Here is a 16,401-nt window from a genome sequence, read left to right as displayed (position 1 = left end):
GGAGGGGAGGGGAGGGGAGGGGAGGGGAGGGGAGTCCCAAACTAGCTATGAGCAGCTAGTTTTGAGTTTGGTATGTGGATGTGGGGTGACTGGAAAGCATGTCTTCTTGGTTATATAAAGAGCCTCTCTGGCTGTCAAACTATGTAATTCTGTGTATAAACAGTGCTTTGCTACCTTAGCTGAACATACTGGATTATCAAGGAGTCTGTAGTACTGTCCTGGTGATGTAAGTCAAATGATCTTTGTACTTCATGCGCTCCCTGTACATCTCTGATCCCTGTTTGCCCACTTTTTAAAGGACACTGCTTTGAGAGCCATGCAGTCCAATATTCTGTCAGTGATTTACCAGGAAGGGAGGGAACCAAGTGGTCTCCAGGTTTGTTTTCAGCACAGTTGTAGGTTGTGATTATAACTGCATAGACTTTTTTTCTTTAATGTTCGGGAGATTATTTCATAGGTATTTGTATTACATCTGGAATCCATTTGGATATGGGACACATTGAAGTTTCTGATTTTATTCATCTTTAGATGCATGCTGCATCTGTAGTAGCAGTGCTGCTGTTTTGGTGGGTGCCCTTTCTTTGTTCCCTGGTACAAAGCCACTAGAGTCCTCATTTCTCTGGTGGGAAAGTGGCCGTGTTTAAATATAGCCACAGTGTTATTGCAGGTCCCAGGGTGCTTTCATGCATTTACTCTTATGCCACCATCTGCCCAACATTGACGTTTTTACCTAAAATGTTCACACATGGCTACTTGAAGATATACCAAGCATGGATTTTGGAGATCTCTGAATTCATTGTAAAATTGTTAACTGGCACCATCAGGTTTGTTATTTTCAACTAATACAAGGAAAGGAAGTATTAAAATAACTCTTGCCCATTTGAAAGAGGAAATTAACATTTCCTAAAAAAAATTCCTTTCTAGTGAAGGAAGCCCGTCCCCCAGAGTGGAGCTGCTGCACAACATCGACCCCTACTTTGTGGACCCCTCCCCATGTGAGTATCCAGGTCACTGCTGCTTTGCGAAACGCCTGGCCATAATGTGGTATTCCTGCCTACTGTCTCTCCAGTCTGGCTTTCTCACTGTCTGCTTTTCAGTAAAGGTAAGCAGTTATATCCCACTAACCTCATTATGGCTATGGAACCATCAAGAACAGCATGCTGTGAAGGTGACAAATCACGAAAGCTGATTCTATGCTGTGTTCTTCCATTTACAAACTGTGTAACCAAATGATTCTTGTTCATCCCATCTCACCTTAGATGTCATGGTGTGTGTGTGTGTGTGTGTGTGTGTGTGTGTGTGTGTGTGTTGAGGGTTTGGGGATAATGGACATTGAATCTAGGACCTTCATGCTAAGATATATTCTTACCCGACTACTTCAGAACCTTCCTGCAGAGAACTTAGCATCAAATAAGCCCTTTTACTGCCTAGGAGAGCGTGAGCTTCCACACCATATGGTCGGTGTGATTTTCCTGGCCATCTTGGAAGTCATTCAGCTTGACTCTGCTTGATGCCTGCATTAACCTGCAAGGAGGCCCGTTAATTCCTTTGGGGCAAGGGTACATTCTGTGTTCCCAGATAGTGAGAGGCCATAATAGTCCTAAGTTTGTACCATGCTGATGGCCCTTGTGCCCAGCATGGAAAGTTTGGATCAGGCCCTTTGCCCAGATCCCATGGTAGTGCTTGTACTAAGACTAACTGGCTTCTGAAAGCAGTGCTCCTGCATCCCATACCTCATATGATACCCACATCCACTCAGTCCCAGGCATGCTCACCTCCCTTCATCTCTCCATCCTCTCCAGTCTGTGCTACAAGTCAGCAAAGTGTTGTCCCCTGCTCCAGGATCCTGCTGAGAGTTACCCTCCAGGAATTCTCAGTGTGTCACTGAGCATTCAGTTCCCAGTGGCCATGGCCAGCTCCCTCCAGGCCTCACGCCATCTTCTCACCCAACTAGACACTGTTCGCTATATGTGCCACTTCCAAGCTTGCAGATCATCATAGTGGTATCTTTTTAAAGTTTTTATTAGCATTGGCATTAAATTTCTGTTGCTCTAGGTGGAAAGGAATTGTGTAAGAGGACCATAGACCTCTTATTAGTTCCTATGAGGCTATATTAGTGATTCTTAAGCTTTCCCTGTCTTTACCTATCCACGAGACAGATTCTGGAACTCTCAAAATTTAAGGACAGCTGGAAGACCATAATGGTGAGGCGGGAATGGTTGGTACAACTTCCAAGTAACTTAAAGCACTGCAGACCCAGTAACCCGGGCCCTCAGGGTATGGTGACTGTGCTGTCCGTGTTGTAATGGTCAGCTTCCTCACCTGCTGAGTTACACCTCTGGTACAAGCATCTCCCCCTCAGTCAGCTGTACTTTGGCTTGGCGTTAGAAGTGTATTGTGGTAACCCTGTCTCTTTTGGCCTACCTTCTCAGTGCAACCTGCTATCATTGTCACTCTCTTCTCTAAAGTGCACCTGGCAATACCAAAGGTGAAAGGATCCTGAAGAATAAACAGTAAGGAGCACATGGAACCCAGAGCAGAGGACCCTCTTAGCCTTGCCCCCATGGATTTTAAGGATGTTTTCTTTTCTTGGATGCAGTGTCCTGCATGTTACTTGGTGACTTACTGTTGTCATAATCTCAGGCATGCTTCTCCTTCTGCTCTATGCTGCCATCTTTGCGCCTGTCCTCTTGGTGACCTTCCCCACCAGCTTGGGACTTGCTCTGACTCCCACATGTAGTGAGGGACACCGTGAGGCCCATATATCAGCACAGAACCACACTCCTGTTGGTTCACACAGAGTGGTCCCTGCTGTCTGTGTGGGCAGGGAGTAGGGTGCTATCCTCCTCATGTTGCAGAGAGGAGACTGAGCCTCTTCTGCCCAGTCTCTGCAGTCGCTTGGTCCACTGTAGAGGGCAGAAAGAGGGTTGTCACTGGGGGGCTGCTGCTTTTAGTACTAACACATAACCCATTCCTGTTGCTCTGCAATTAATATGTTACATTCAGCTGTAAGAAGATATGTACTGGCAAGACTCGAAATCATATTCATAACTACATTTCACAAATGTGTTCTAGAAGCCTGGGATTAGGGCTCGCTTGCGCTCAGCATTTGCTGAGGGCTGTGTGACCAGTGGCCCCGTGGTGGGAGTTCATCTCACAGAGACCATGAAACAGTACAGGAAATCAGAGAGCAGAAGGGGCCAGGCCATTGCAGGAACTACCTCGGGTCCCACAGGAGCTACAGCCCTTCCATCCCAGCAGAGTCCCTCATCGGCCTCACTAACTCCCAGCAAGCCTCACCTCTCAGTGGTCCCTCCACCTCAGTGCCACCACTTTGAGGACAAGGCTTCCAAGCTGTGAGCCCTTAAGGACAACTCAGACACAAATCAGGTCCCTCATGTCTTCTAGATGATTCTTTCCAACAGGCTAACACCTCAGAGCCCTCTAGCAGGTCATGGTGGGCAGAAGTAACCCTCAAGGGGTTTCTGGGAAAACCAGGCTGTGTCTAAGAAGTCGTGGGGAGCAACAGTAATGTCAGGAGGCCTGAGCTCAGCTTTCTACACTTGCTGTAAGGCCCACTGGCTTGGGGAGAGAAGCACTGCAAGTTAGTTTGCCTTAGAGGAAATATTGTTCCCTTCCTGTGGGTGCTAGGCAGACCAGGCTGTTCATCTGTGATCACAACTCAGCTGGAAGGTGGGTGTGCCCTTCTTTGGTCTCAGAAAGCTCTTATACCTCCAGTGTGTAGATATAGTTGTGTCCTTACACACACACACATACATAAGGCACTCCCAGTGTGCTGGCAGGAGCTCGGTCGGATGTCGGGCGCTCGTGGAGGCGAGTACCCTCCACAGCACCAGAGGCCGGGGCGCTTCGTCCAAAGTGCCGCTGCTTCTCTGTGCTCCATGGCCTTCAGCCCACAGACCCTCACTTCTCAGTCAATATTCTCTTTTGCAAGTAGCAGCTCGCTGGTCAGGACATTAGCAGCGATTTGTGTCTGCTCTCATTGCCAGACTGTCTTTGCTGTGGTGACTCCCTGGCCGCAAGTGCAGAGCACAAGCTCAGTGTTTCTCCTGTGTGGCTGTTGGGCTGCTTGGGCCTCTCTGCCCTGGGCTGTGGGGATGCTGTCTGTTTGATGGCGAGGGTAGGCCCACCGCCTCCAGCCCATCCATGGCACACGTGTCAGATCGCAGCCACTGCTGTTGACACCCCTTGCTGACCGCCTGTTTGTCACCCTGAGAAAATAAATCGAACCAACCCATGGCACACACAGCACTTTAAAACTTCTTCACCATGGCCTAAGTCACCTTTTAGAGGCTGAGTGTCCAGACTGGAACCCAAAACCCACTTATCACAAAGCGCCAACACTAAATACTGAGGTTTTAGTTTGGAAAAAACAACTGTTACAGGGCTGGCCAGATAGCTCAGTGGACTAAAGTGCCTGCTTAGGCAGACAGCATTGGCCAGCTCCTGCCCCCAGGGTGCGCTGAGGTGGCGATTGAGACTGGGCATGGTGGCGCCTGCCTGTAATACCAGCTCTTGGGAGGCTGAACACAGGAGAATCACTACAAGTCCAATGTACATAGTGAGACCCTGTAGACCCTGTACTAAATACATTAAAAAAAAAAAAAAGTTACCTGACACTTGGCTGCAGGAGTGACCTGGCTCATGTGTCAACAGAGAGGGCTCTGTGTGGTCACCACCACTGGCTTCAGTTATACAGAAATAGCAAATCCCATAGCTGCAATTTTATGCTGGGAGAATCAGGGTCAGCAAGGCCAGATAATAGAAGCTGGTTTGAAGGGCTGGGCCGTTCTTGCATCTGGGAGTCAGGCCACCTGTCCAATGCCCCTTGCTCCACCACTTCCCTCCTTATGACATTGGTGGCCGCCTGTCCATATCCCCATTGTGTTAGTTCATTTCCAATTCTTATAACCAAATGCTTGGGGCGGGGTGATTTGTAGGGAAGGAGGTTCGTTTAGCTCCCAGTTCTGAGGTTCAGGAGCATGGCACCATCATCTGCTCAGCTCTGGTGCCAGCATCATGACAGGGTCACATGCTAGACAGTGTCATGACAGACGTGGACAGGAAAGTGAGCTGTGATGCACAATCTGGGGAGCCAGGGAGCGTGAGGTGGCCACTCCTGCTGGCAAAAGCTCACTGGGTCCCAGGAGAGGTACATCAGCTCCTTCCCAGGGCAGCACCCCCAAGCCCAGCCCCACACACTGAGCTGCACTTCTTAACAGCTGCATCTCCTCCCAGCGTCACCTCTGGAGGACCCAGCTTCCCATGAAGGCCCTGCGGTTCCACTCAGACCCTGTCCACCCACAGCACGCCCTGACTCACAGGCTCCTGCTTGCTGGGCCCAGCACTGGCAGACCTGCTCACCAATCCGCCACCTACACATCTGCTTGTCTTTAATTCCCATAGGTCCTAGAAATTTTGACCATGTCTTCCCCAGGAAGCTTGGTTTGTAGGATTTTTAAAATTGTGAATAGTTGTTTGATTTTTTTTTCCAAAATATTTCTGATTGTGATACCAGGGAAAATATAACTCAATCTGCTAGATGTGAGATACATTGAGTTTGTATCCCCTGAAATTGAAGAATGAATTCCAAAGAACAAAGGAAATTAAGTGTAGGAAAGGTCTACTGGGGTATAGGACCAGTTCCTGAGAGATGCAGAGGTCCCAAGTGGGCTGCCACAATACCCCTTTGTCAGGATTATTAATACAGCAAAGTCACAATGTGGGTACAATGTGGGTCAAACTACAGCCAACCTATAGGGTTACAAGTATTACTGCTTAGCTCAGATTGGTCCAATAGGGAAATGGGTCACATAACAAGGGCACATGGAAAGAACAAAGGCATTTGGGGAAGGGATGATGAGGCTGATGCCCTGGTCGCCCACCTGGGTGATGGGTGCCTACCTGGAATTCCTACACTAAGTGGGGCTAATTACAGTATAATCTCAAGTTATTGCTGATCCTTTACAGAGACATGCAGGGGGCTGGGAGGACAGCTCAGTGGCATAGGCACATGACTGGTATGTGCAAGGTCCTGAGCTCGGTCCCTGGTACCACAAAAGGAAAAAAAGAGAGAGACATGTAGGCCTGGCTATTACATCTCTCTCTTCAGGCCTGGCCTTCTTCAGATATGCCTCCAGCCACAGTTCTGATGTCTTCATTCTTTCTGTTGACTTCCTTGAAAGCCCAGTTCCTCTCTGATTATAACTGATTTCTTTTAGCTGCTTATAGTAATTGTGATTTAAATTCTCTCATGTTAAATTTGCATTTCAGAGGTATACTAAATGTATACATTGATGGGTCTGATTTGTTCATATTTTACTTGGCATTTTTGTGTGTATGTATAACAGCATCTTGCAGTTGTTCTGGGGTCTTTGTTATTTCATGGTTATAGTAGTGGCAGAGTAATTGGGAGGGCATCCCGCTCTGTGTCTGTGGAGAGTTCCCGAGCGGGCAGAGGTATGTGTGCTGCTGTTTGAGTGCTGCTTGAACTCCAGCATAGAAATCAGCCAGTCTCAGCATTTTCTTGTGGTCATAAGCTACTAATTCAGTTATTTTTCATCTGAGGGTTACTAAAATTTTCAGTTTGCTAAAGCCAAATTGTATGAATTTATACTTTGTTCATGTTTTCAAATGTATTAACAGCCATTTTATTGGAAATTAAGCTTCTATTAGGTTAAAACAGGAAGTTGCCAACATTTGACCTTTTAAAACATCTCCAAATATAGCAGTTTCATGTGCTTTATGCTAACACCATCTGCACAGTCTCTTCTCCTTGTAGTATTACCTGCAGCTTTAGCGCTTTCTGTTTCTCCATGAGTGATATTTTAAGGCATTCAGATTTGTCTGTTTTATTTATTTTTTTCAAGAATCTTCTTTAAGCTTTGCTGTTCCTCCCTACATTGCCTACATTTCCTGCTTATTTACTTTTCCTTTTTAAATTATAGTAGGAGCACTAGTACAAGGTGTGCTCTTCTGCAGAACTTCAAGCGTACGCTGCAGTTGTCCACCCCAGGCACCGTGCCTGGCGACCGACCTCTGTACCTGCTCATCTTGCACAGCAGAACCCTGGTACCCATGGGACAGCACTTCCCACTTCCTCTTTCTCCAGCCTCTGGCAACACTATTCTTCAAAAGATATTTATTTCAGTCCTTTTTTACATTGTGTTTTTGCTATCAAGTGGTAGAAGTTTCTCAATTACAGTTGTAGTAACCATTTATCAGGTACATGGTTTGTACATATTTTATCCCATTCCATAAATTGCATTTCTTTCTTCTTGAATATTTTTCATTTGTACACACACACACACACACCATTATATTTTCACAGTAACAAAACTAAGGCAAATTAGTATTGCGGACCTTTGTATGGTGTTGCTTTCCTATGAATACAAGGTTGGAGAACTTGGTGAGCTCATGGGTGACAAATGCTTCCCTTGTTCCTCCACTGTGGCACAGGGAGTGCTCCTCTTGGCTGGTGGCAGGTCTACTTCATAACGTGACTTGGGTGTTCCATCCCAAGCAGCAAAACATAGTGAGGTCCTGATTGCCAGGGCAGTTGACCCATTGGTCAGTCCCCTGTGGACAGAGAACAGGCACATCTACCTAAGAGTTGAGTGCCACCACCCCGAGAACCTTAGCCCCAGACAATCTCATGTGTCCAGGGTTACCCCTGAAAGGAAGTTTGGTGTGAACACTGAGGACTTACAAGGAGTGTTGTCATAGAGATGCAATTGTTATTGTCCATGAGAAAGACCCTTGTGCCTCAATTGTTTTAGTTCTAGAGCAAAGACTAATCTGCTAATTGCATAGTTAGTTATAAAGTGGCTGAGTTTTCAGTACTTCTTGTCTGACTGGAAACTCAGTGAAGTAGGTCAAAAGGTTTAGAAGTGGTGCTATGCATCATTAGAGACTCACAAACCCTTGTTCTGCCTCTGGTAGACTGGCAACCAGAATCTCTTTGAATCTTGGTGCTTATTGAATCTGGGGAAAAAAAAAAACCCTCTGCTGGCAGCAGATGGGTGCTAGTTCAAGTACTGTTCATCACAGTCTTCAGTCCTCAACAGGGGTCGGGGGGTGCAGGGTGCACCTGATTCCCTCGGGAAGGGGTAAATTCTCGTTCTTTGCAATGAAATTTCTTTGTAGGACTCCACAAGAACAAACAATGTGGCCAAGATCACAGGCCATGGTGAGTGCTGAAACCCAGTCCCACTTCCTTTCATTGAGAGCGAAGGCCCAGAGAAGCAGTGGCAGTTCAGCCTGGGCATCCTCCCAGCAGGCGAGTGCACAGCAGCCACAGGCAGGTGGCAGCACCGGAAGAACAGGTCATGCTGTACATAGACCAAATGTGGCTGCTTCCCAGGTACTTGAGACAGGGGTCCCATAAACAACCCCGCTAATTCTTTGTTCCCTGTGGCCTCGGCTTCTGCCCCCCCCCCAATGGTGAAGCATCATCCCTTGGTCTAAGAAGTAAGAGGAGGGGAGAGTGGGGTAGCCTGGCAAACACTGCAAATGACAGCCTTGTGAGAGGCAGGGGCACAGGGTAGAATGCGTCCCAATCAACCGGGATCCCCAAACATGAGTGTCTCCAGAGGCCAGAGCATGCTGTGACCCAAGATTATGATTATTGTTGAAATTTCTTAAATTTTATTGTAGAGGTCACACTGCCATTAACCCCCTTGGGTTACTCCTTCTAGCACATATATCCCGTCATTCTTGCCACTTTCTGAAGCAGTCCTGGAAGCTGTGAGTGACTTTAGCTGCACTATTATGGCTGCCTTCGTGTCCTGCATTGATGCGAACTTTTCTCTTCTGTGGTCATTTTGACTTGGAGGAAGAACCAGAGATGCCAGATCTGGTGAATAAGGTGGAGGAGGACACGCTGTCATGGTTTTATTTGACAGCAAGTACTGAAGTAATTGTGCAGAGAGGGGTGATCATAAAATAAATGTAGACATTTATTACAGTAAAAGACACATGACTCTTAATGCTTCTCAGAATACTCCCTGTCACTCTGAGCACGTCATTCTTGGATCATGCTGCTGAAGCATGTTTTCATAGGCTAGCTAGCACGTGTGTGTCTACCTTGGAGAACTATGTATTCATGTACTCTGCCACACCAGAGTACTCAAAGAAAATTAAACTGGTGTTTCCAAAAGATATTTGTGTTGTCATATGCAGCATAGCTAAACAAGTAAAGAAAACAAACAACAGCCATCCTGTCCTTTGGGCCTTACCTACTATGTGAGGTGAAAGAGCCAGGCACAGGAAGACAGACAACCACCTACATGTTCTGAAATTTTGTCCAGTTTTCTAGTCATTTGTGGCCGAATGGTAACTCCATGTTGGCTCAGAAGTAGCGTGTCCCTCCTTTTGTGATTTCCAAGCTTACTTTTCTACCATCTCAGAATGCAATTGAAATTGCTCTCTTTTTAAAATAAACTTACTTAGCATGTTTTGCTGCCTTTGGAGGGAGGGCACACTGGGATTTGCCATTTTCTCTTACCTTCTGGAATGAGTTTCACTTCATTGCATGTATTTTGTTTATGCATTTATTTTACAGATCTGAATCAGCTTCTCTTAATGCTCCCAAGCACATTTCAAAATGTAGTGTGGAAAAGCTTTCTTTACTGTTTTTTGTTTTTTTAAAAAAACAGGCTTTTCTGAGTCCAAAAAGGTTTTGCAGTTTTTCAACCTCTTCTTTTACAGGGTTAATATTTCATTTAATTGCAGCAAGAACATAGAGTTGTTACACTCTTTCTTCACAAAAAGCTCCTCACCCTGTACCATAGACGTTCTCAGTTATAGTGTACTAATCTGTCTCTACAAAGATACATTCATCTCCTATGTTGTGAAATATTTTCATATTTTTAGCAAATTTTGTTGGAATCATTTTGTTACTAAATGCAAATTGGCTAGGTTTTTAAAAGTAAAAATGGTATAGATGGTTTATCTCTGGGTTCCCTGAGAGCCAACTGTTAAAATAGTCTTGAATATAAAAGTAGGAGGCCTAGTTTAGCTCAGACAAAAGAACGCATGCAGTGTTTTAGTAGCCTATGGGTGAGGAAAAGTGACCTCGTGCAGTTGCTGTCCTAGAGAAAGAGGGGCTCTGAGTGCGTCAGATGAGGCCCGCGCTCCAGGGCCTGTGTTATTGTCCTCTCCTCAGCCTGAACTCTCTCCCAGGCATACAAGCATCCTGTGTCCCCTACTAGGCTGAACCAGGCTACTACACTAGGCTTGCTTGGGCTTCTTTCTGTAGGCAGCTCTCCTGACCCTTGGTCATGAAAGAGGCTCTCTATTGGGCGTCCTTTTCTGCCTGTAACTTGCCCTTATTTCCCAGTTATAGTATCTCTCTTTTCACACTTCCTGGAAAGGAACTTTTGGTCAGTTTTTATGATTATTATTATCATTATTATTATTATATCTGCCCTTGCTAGTTGCCTTCTTTCCTCAGAGCCTCCACAGAAACATGGCTAAGTAAGGGAGTTGAGAGAAATAAAGAAAAGAAGCCAACAGTTGCTGACAGTGCACGGCATCCCAGGTGCTCTGAACGCTCCTATTTCCCATACCTGCCTCTTCTCCATAGCACATCGTACAGTCTGGCACAGTTGTTTTAAAATATTTGTCTGTCAGGGCTGGCCAAATAGCTCAGCAGATTAAAGCGCCTACTTAGGCAGACAGAGCGAACGGGAGTTTGATCCCCACACCAGCTGGCCACGCCCCCCCAGGGGGGACTCACTGAGAGGGCAGTGACTGAGACTGGGCATGGTGACGCGTGCCTGTAAACAGGAGGCTCAGTAGGAGTCCGATCTACGCAGTGAGACCCTGTAGGCCCTGTAGACCCTGTCCTAAAATAAAATATCTGTCTGTCATGTTCTCCTGCATAACGTACAGTTTCCAGAGTCTGCAAGATAGCTCAGCCAGACTAAGCGCCTGCTTAGGCAAGCTCAGGGACCAGGGTTCAATCCCAACACCACATGCTGTGAGGGCACCTGCACCGCCTCCAGGCAGCCACTCCCAGCGCTGGGGAGGCTGAAAACAGGAGGATCACTATGAGTCTGAGCTGTGTAGCAAGACCCTGTACTAAATACATTCAAAAAAAAAAAAAAAAAAAAAAAAAAAGCATAGGGGTTCCATGTGGACAGACGTTCTGCTCTAGGTGCCCATATCTGTATGGATGCATCTAGAACAGTGACACGACAAAAAGTAGCTGTGGGATAAATGTCTCCTTCACATAAAGAAAAAAAGGGTAGAGACTGGAAAAACTTTAATAGCCCTTCTAAAAAGAACCTGTAAAAAGAAGCTGCAGAAATGTCAAAGGTACTTGGTTGTAATAGCAAATGCTTGTTTGTAAAGTAAGACAGAAGAAAGTTTAGATTCAGCTTAATTCATGGCAAGTTCAGGAGACTGGTTTGCCTGATGCTGACACTGGTATAAATTTGTAGTGACTGAAACACAAAGTCATGATTATTTGGAGTACTTATCTTTATTTCAGATCCTTTCTTTTTGTAAAAACTCCCTCCACAAAATAATTCAGAGCGTATCTGACTTGGCTTCTTCATCAAAAGAAATAAATAATAAAATAGGAAACTCAGCTCAAGTACTGTACTACTTTCCATTATAATTTTTTCACTGAAATGTAAAATTAATTGTGATATAGACATATTTGATCTTTAAAATTGAGATTTGCCAGTAGGTTGTTTTTTGGACAAGTTAGAGTACTTGGTTTCTGCTAACAAGTAACATGTTTAAGTGTTAGAGATTTAAAAAAAACTCCAGATCTTTCCCTTTATCTAATTGCAGCCATATTTTCCAGTTTACTAAGTTAATTTTTCTTAATTGTTCCACACATTATAAAGAGCAGCATTTACCCTGTACTGAGCTCAAATGAATACACATTCTTTCAAAATGAAAATATAGTGGAAACTAGAGAGAAGGAAAAAGAGATGCACATAAATCACCAGCCTCTTGTTAGAATATATAAGCAAATCTAAAAACTGTAGTTTTTCATAATTTTAAGTTTTGCCTTTTAAAAACCTACTGTCCACCCTCGAGGCCTCTGCAGCTCCAGGAATGACATCAGCGCTCCCACTATGCAGATCTGCTTTCTCTTCCACAACTTGATGGCACTTCATCAAGTCTCGATGACTAAGTAAATGAAAAGCACTGGGCGTGAGCTTAAATCCCTTCTAGTAAACTGAACATACTCCTGACCTGAGGCCTGCTTTTGAGCACTCCTGAGAATTTGTGCTACCCATAGGCTGCTTTATTTCTAGGAAGTAAGTGCGTGGAAAATGCACTTCTTACAATTGCTGGTCTCAGCTGTCAAAGGCTGCAGAATGATCAGAGCCACAAACCCCTCCACCCCCCGCCAGCCAATGTTCAGAGGCTGTCACACCAGAGCCCTCCACGTGACTCAAAACCCAGAGGATAACAATCTTGGATTGTTTTTCCCTCTTCAGAAAATCATGTCATTCATTATCTGAACTATAGTCTCTCTCAGCAGCTGTGCCAGATGCAGATGATCAATAAATTGAAGCTGATGGAAAGCTATCACTAGCTTAAGTTAGGCTGTTACGGGGAAAGAAAAGAGCAGGCCGTGAAGGACTACCTTCCCTGCAGCTCCTAGGAGTTCCCCTGTGACCACCTGGTGACAAACACTTGCATTCCAGACATCTGGTCTCCTGCTCTGCTCTTAGCCCAGGACCTCTCAAACTTGAGTGCGCATATAAATCACCTGATTCTGTGGGTTGGTGGGTCTGGAATTTAACATTGCTAATGTACCGCCAGGTAGTACAGACCTGCTCTGCTGGGTCTCTGACCACAATCTGAGTAGCACAGTCGCCAGGCAAGGGAACTTCCCATCCAGTTTGAAGCTCAAGTTTTACAGTATAAAATATTTCCATAAATATTCTATTTAAAACTAAATATTTTTGTGAGCTATATATTTAAAACCAGAGATACAAAACTTGAAATTTCATGGCTGCCCATGTGGTTTAGTGGGAGAGCATGTGCCTGAGCCCTTGCCTAGCATGTGCAAGGCCCTAGTTTCAATCCCCAGCCCTAGGGGTGGGAGGTGGTGGTGAAAGGGTTTGGAATTCTTCCCCCAGGCTTCTATTTAGGCTACTTGTGTAGCAGTTTACATTATCTTTCTGATTATCCAAACAGAAAAATTTTTATCCTAAAACAATATGACATGTTTGATAGAAAAAAAAATAATAAAATAAAAGTATGTTCCAGCCAGCAAGGCATGACCATCTTAGTTTATCTCAGAAGCTTGGTTGCTTATCCTTTTATGTCTGCTGTTCTGTTATGTAAACATTCAGAAAGAAAATAGGGCCTCCAGCAAATCACAGCAAGCTGAACATCGATGGTCCTGGAAGTGGTTCACAAATTAGGAGTGAATTTAACAGACTGCTCCAACCCAGTTTCTCTCTGACCTGGCTGGGGGTTTTGACTCTTTTCCAGGACTTCTGACCTTGCAAAAGCACAGGGGTGGTTATAGACAGACCTCCACAAAGGCCCGGAGGAAATCCTGTACAGACTGTATGTGACTGACAACCAGGCTTCTGAGGTGGTCCCCATGCACATGCGTCTGTACGTGGCTGAGGGGTTGCTCTGGCCTGGGTTTGACATTTGTGCATTTGTCTGGCTGGTCCCAGCTATGCTGGGACACCCACTGATCCATCCCTCTGTCTCTGAGGGACAACAGTGCCTCACCTAGTCAACATCATATCCATATCTCCTGTATTCTAGACTCAGTCCTTTTTTAGTACATATTTAAAATATATAATAATTACATTGATTATTACATTAATGAAATAATATAATAATTACATTGATTATGAGGAGTTGGTACAGGTACAGAACACATCTTTTTTTTTTCTGAGACAGGGTTTCACTATGCTGTTCAAGCTAACCTTGAGCTCATTTTGTAGCCTAGTCTAGTCTTGAACTTGCAATGATCCTTTTGCCTCAGCCTCCTGAGTTCTGGGATTCCAGGCGTGCACCACCACTCCCAGCCAGAACACATCTTAAGTCTTCTTACGTCTTCCTCCCTTCCTTTCCTCCCAGGTGCATCTTTCCCTTTTTTCCCCTAGCCCCTTTCCTCCCTTCCTCCATCTGTTGATTCCCCTTCCCATCTGAGGAAGCTCTATCTTCCTACTTCCTATTGTCTCTTGATTATTTATAGTTTGGGTTTCTTGTATAAAAGAAACCATGCACTATTTAAGCTTGTCTATCTTATGTATTTAATATAGTTAACAAAAAGTGGACAACTGAAACAAACAGACATTTCTCAAAAGAAGAAAGACAAATGGCCACGAATTCCAGAAGAATGTTCAGCTTTGCTGGCCACAGGAGAAAAGGAAATTAAAGCAACATTTAGATTCTATCTTACCTCAGAAAGAATAGCCATCATCAAGAAATAAAATAATAACAAATGTTGGCAAGGCTTTGGCACAGCTGGGGGACTTCTACATTCTTTATGGAAATGTAAACTAGTATAACTACTATGGAAAGCACAGTGGAGATTCCTCAGAAAAACTGAAACAAGAAATTTCATGCAGCCCAGCTATTCTCCTTCCAAGTATCTTCCCCAAAGAATTGAAGACATCACATTACAGTGATACCTGCATAGCCATGTTTATAGCAGCACCGTTATTAGGTAAATGTTGGGCCTGTTTTCTTACCCTTCACAAATAATTTTAAAAATCTACAAGTTTGGAGACTGTAAGAAAAGGATCTAGTAACATAACCACGATTCAGAGGGAAAATGGTAGAAAATTAATGTTTTTATACTTGTCCTTCAAAGTGTTCAGAAATTTGGAAACAAACATTATATCCAATAACTAAGAGGAAAACAATACTTGCGGCAGGCGAGATAGCTCAGCAGTCTAAAGCGCCTGCTTAGGCAAGTTTTGGTATGTGCAGGGACCATGGTTCTACCCTGGTACCACATGCCTGCACCAACCCCACCCCAAGGGCGGGCTGAGCCAGCCACAAAAAAAAAAAAAAAAAAAGAAAAAATACAGACCACCATGAGAACTGTGTAAAAAATAACATGGGTATGAAGAACAATATTTGAAGGAATATTTAGAAATGCTATGATTGATCCATTAGTTTGGGGGTGCTTATACATTTTTATTATCTTTTTATTCATTCAGTATATGTATTGCTTTCACAATTAAAATTTGTTTAAAAGAACAAAGAAAAAGAAAGCAAAGCAGCAATGTGATCAGGCTGAGGTCTCTAGAGCCACAGCCCCCTCCCACCAGTGGTGTCAAAATCGCCGTTCAGGGCTTTGGGTCTGCAGTTGTTTGATGTGTTTATATGGTATAGAGCCATACAGTGCCTCAATGACAGTAATAAATTAGTGTGTCTCTGTAAAGAGCAACCCTATCAGTTTTTCCAAAAACTGCATTTGATTAATTGCACAAAGGTTCAGGTCAAAGTTATTCCTCAAACCTTTTTATTTTTAACAAAGAAGCCAAGGTTTCTAGGTTTGTCAGAAAATTCATTACCTCTGTAAAGTTGTGAAAGATCACAAAATGTCTCCTTCCACAATAAAATAGCATACAAGAAAAATCTTCTTTTCTCTACAATTCATTACTCTAACAGAGCCAAGGGAAACCTCTGACATTTGAGTTCCTTTTGCTTCAGGGGAAATACATGTTCCATAGATCATGGAGAAAAATGACAAACAAATTACTAAAAAACAGATACACTCCTGCAGCGGAGCAGGCCATGCCAGACCAAACAGTCCCTATCAGCTGTGACTCTCCAGTCTGTCCAACTCGGAAGACCGACAGTTTCCATAATGGCCTCAGTGCCATGCTCACAGAAAGCTGCACGTGCAGCAAAGAAATCCAGATTAAAGGGTTCTACAGTGGAGCCCCGCAGAAGGCGATTCTATCAGCGTTTCAGGTACACTCAGCTGTGTGTGGAAGTCGCAGCTAGCAGAGTGTCACGGAAATCTTGAGCCAATAAGTGCACATGTTTTATAAATTATTCACTCCCTTCTTGTAATGCTTTGGATGAAACTAACTTGATTGAACTCGGCAGTGCTCAGTGTTCCCACTTCCTAAAAAGTCTTCCCTTAATTGTGCCTCTAGCACAGGAAACTTTGTCCAAAAGGAGCTTATGCCCCATCTTCAACTTCCACTCATTAACAACTAACTTTTAACACCAAATCACTGCTATTGTTTTTGTAAACACAAGCAGTACACAGAAAGGCAAAATTCAGTATGACTTCAGATCCCAATAGCACAAGAAATAATACTGAGCATCAACAAATGGGCTCATATCAGATTAAAAAGTTTCTGTACCGCAAAGGAAACAATCAACAAAGTAAAGAGGCAATCTACAGAATGGGAAAAAAAA

At 44.3% G+C, this 16,401-nt stretch overlaps 1 protein-coding gene across 1 annotated transcript in view; it reads left to right on the top strand.

The window, feature by feature from the left end:
- The window catches only part of Arsb (arylsulfatase B), a 177,027-nt gene that overhangs the window by 116,862 nt on the left and 43,764 nt on the right, over positions 1 to 16,401 (top strand). The window contains exon 6 of the mRNA XM_004645744.2: positions 925 to 995. Coding sequence (XP_004645801.1) covers positions 925 to 995 — 71 coding nt within the window. The remainder of the gene's footprint in view (positions 1 to 924; positions 996 to 16,401) is intronic.

Source organism: Octodon degus, unplaced genomic scaffold, assembly GCF_000260255.1.
Source record: "Octodon degus isolate 3935 unplaced genomic scaffold, OctDeg1.0 scaffold00238, whole genome shotgun sequence".
In the NCBI taxonomy this organism is placed as follows: Eukaryota; Metazoa; Chordata; class Mammalia; order Rodentia; family Octodontidae; genus Octodon; species Octodon degus.
The sequence above is the reverse complement of the archived record's forward strand: the minus strand, read 5'-3'. Positions and strand labels throughout refer to the sequence as shown.